We start from the raw sequence: 1,869 nt of genomic DNA, 5'->3' as shown, positions 1-1,869 counted from the left end.
CTTTGGCCGGCTCGCAAGCCCAAACGGTGTGTGCGACGTGCCTGTTGTCTTGTTTCCGGTCTAGCTAGATCCGGTGTGGTGTTGTAGTTTTTTGAACGTTACCAGTTGTTGCAACAGCATGTGAAAACGCCGTTAAAAACACGTTTAACTGACAGCAACGTTACTACTCTTTGGCCAACTCACAAGCCCAAACGGCTTGACAGTAACTACTAAAGTTTGCTAGGCCAAAAAAACGTTAATTTTGCGATTAAAAATGTATGCCGTTAAAATGGGTTTGCGTTAACGCCGTTTATAGCGCGTTTAACAGAGAGCAGTAAAAATCTTTTATGTCTAAACATGAATCTAACATGTTAATAGCAAATATACAGTACATTAGCATATTTGTGGAAAAAAAAAACTGATGACTTACTGGCCTACAGGTAGTCACTAAGGCAACCATCCACAGATATAGTTCATCCCAAAGGTTTCACTGTTCTACATGTATATGTAACAATAAAACAGGATTTTATAAAACCATGGCAACAATTATTACAGATAGGATTCGAGATGATTAGACGACACGAAGATAGAGGAAGACAATGGACATTCGGCCGAAAATGAGGGACACGGCGGAATTTCCGGCAGCTCCGGATTAATCTTGTTATTGAAACGTCGTAGATATAGATTACCACTCACTGAATCATACAGTGTTCCGCTGACGTCAGCCCCATAAAGGGGGTGGTTGAAGGTCAGGTTCTTCCAAAACTTCCTCTCCAACTCGTCAAAATCCACGTATCGGGGATGGCAGAACCTACAATGAGAAATCCAAGAGGAGAACTTGTTTGATATTTTAAATAATAGGCTTACGTAAATCACGTATAGTACAGGTTGTCGATATTATAATATATAATAATCATATATTTATTGTAGAGCTGGGCAATATATCAATCAATATGAGACTAGATATCGTCTTGGATTTTGACGGAATTTTGATTTTCGTAATCTTGTGTTTTTCTGGTTTTAAAGGCTGCATTACAGTAAAGTAACTTTCCAGACGGTTCAAGTATTTGCATTTACCGATATAGTAATTGAATACATATTACTGATGATTATTTATCTAAAATCTCATTGGGAAAGTATTTTGTGAAAGCACCCTACAATATCCCTGAGGTCAAGAAACTGGGATATTTAATTTCGTCCCGCCTTAATTCATTGTAGGGCTGGGCGATATGGAGAACATCAGATATCACAATGTTCTTGACCAAATAACTTAATGTCCATATTGGAACATTATTGTAGCGCTGACAATTGGTGTTTTTACCAATTAGATTTTAGATATATAATAATGTGCATATATTGACTAACTGAGTAAAGTCAACTGCTAGAACAGTCTGGTAAGTTCACGAAATGACATCACTTTACTGTAATGCAGCCAGTAAAACCAGCACAAGACAATACTTATGCCATATTAAGAAAAACATTATACAAAATCTAAGACAATATTTAGTCCAATACATTGATGTAATATTGGTATATTTCCCAGCCCTAATTCATTGTGTGAAAAATATTCATCAATCCACTGCGGTTCATAGTTTGACTATGTAAACTGACTTATCCAGGTTGGAGGTCTTGCGGAACTCGTGGACCGCCATTGGCTTCTTCTGGATGTTGTACTGTGTGAACAGTCCTGATTGGCCCGTCACCACCTGCTGAATGGGAGCGGGAATCACCAGGTCATCGATATCATCGTACGTCCGTCTAGGTTTCCAGCTTTTCGGTGGGATGACCTGCAAAAAGGAAGAACATGACGATTGTGATTAATTTGAAGAAATGCCAAAAAACCCAAGCTCGTTTTCCATCCATCCCCTAATGCTATGTGGAGTAGCCAGA

The 1,869-nt window shown here is 38.7% G+C and overlaps 1 protein-coding gene and 1 long non-coding RNA gene across 2 annotated transcripts in view; one reads left to right on the top strand and one right to left on the bottom strand.

The window, feature by feature from the left end:
* The window catches only part of LOC116695497 (uncharacterized), a 94,989-nt gene that overhangs the window by 29,217 nt on the left and 63,903 nt on the right, over positions 1-1,869 (top strand). The gene's annotated exons all lie outside the window — the stretch shown is intronic.
* The window catches only part of kdm4aa (lysine (K)-specific demethylase 4A, genome duplicate a), a gene marked incomplete at its 3' end in the record, with an annotated part of 20,286 nt that overhangs the window by 15,733 nt on the left and 2,684 nt on the right, over positions 1-1,869 (bottom strand). The window contains 2 exon segments of the mRNA XM_032525788.1: positions 676-790; positions 1,591-1,766. Of these exon segments, the coding sequence (XP_032381679.1) occupies positions 676-790; positions 1,591-1,766 (291 nt within the window).

This window comes from Etheostoma spectabile, chromosome 9 (assembly GCF_008692095.1).
Source record: "Etheostoma spectabile isolate EspeVRDwgs_2016 chromosome 9, UIUC_Espe_1.0, whole genome shotgun sequence".
NCBI classification, from domain to species: Eukaryota; Metazoa; Chordata; class Actinopteri; order Perciformes; family Percidae; genus Etheostoma; species Etheostoma spectabile.
The sequence above is the reverse complement of the archived record's forward strand: the minus strand, read 5'-3'. Positions and strand labels throughout refer to the sequence as shown.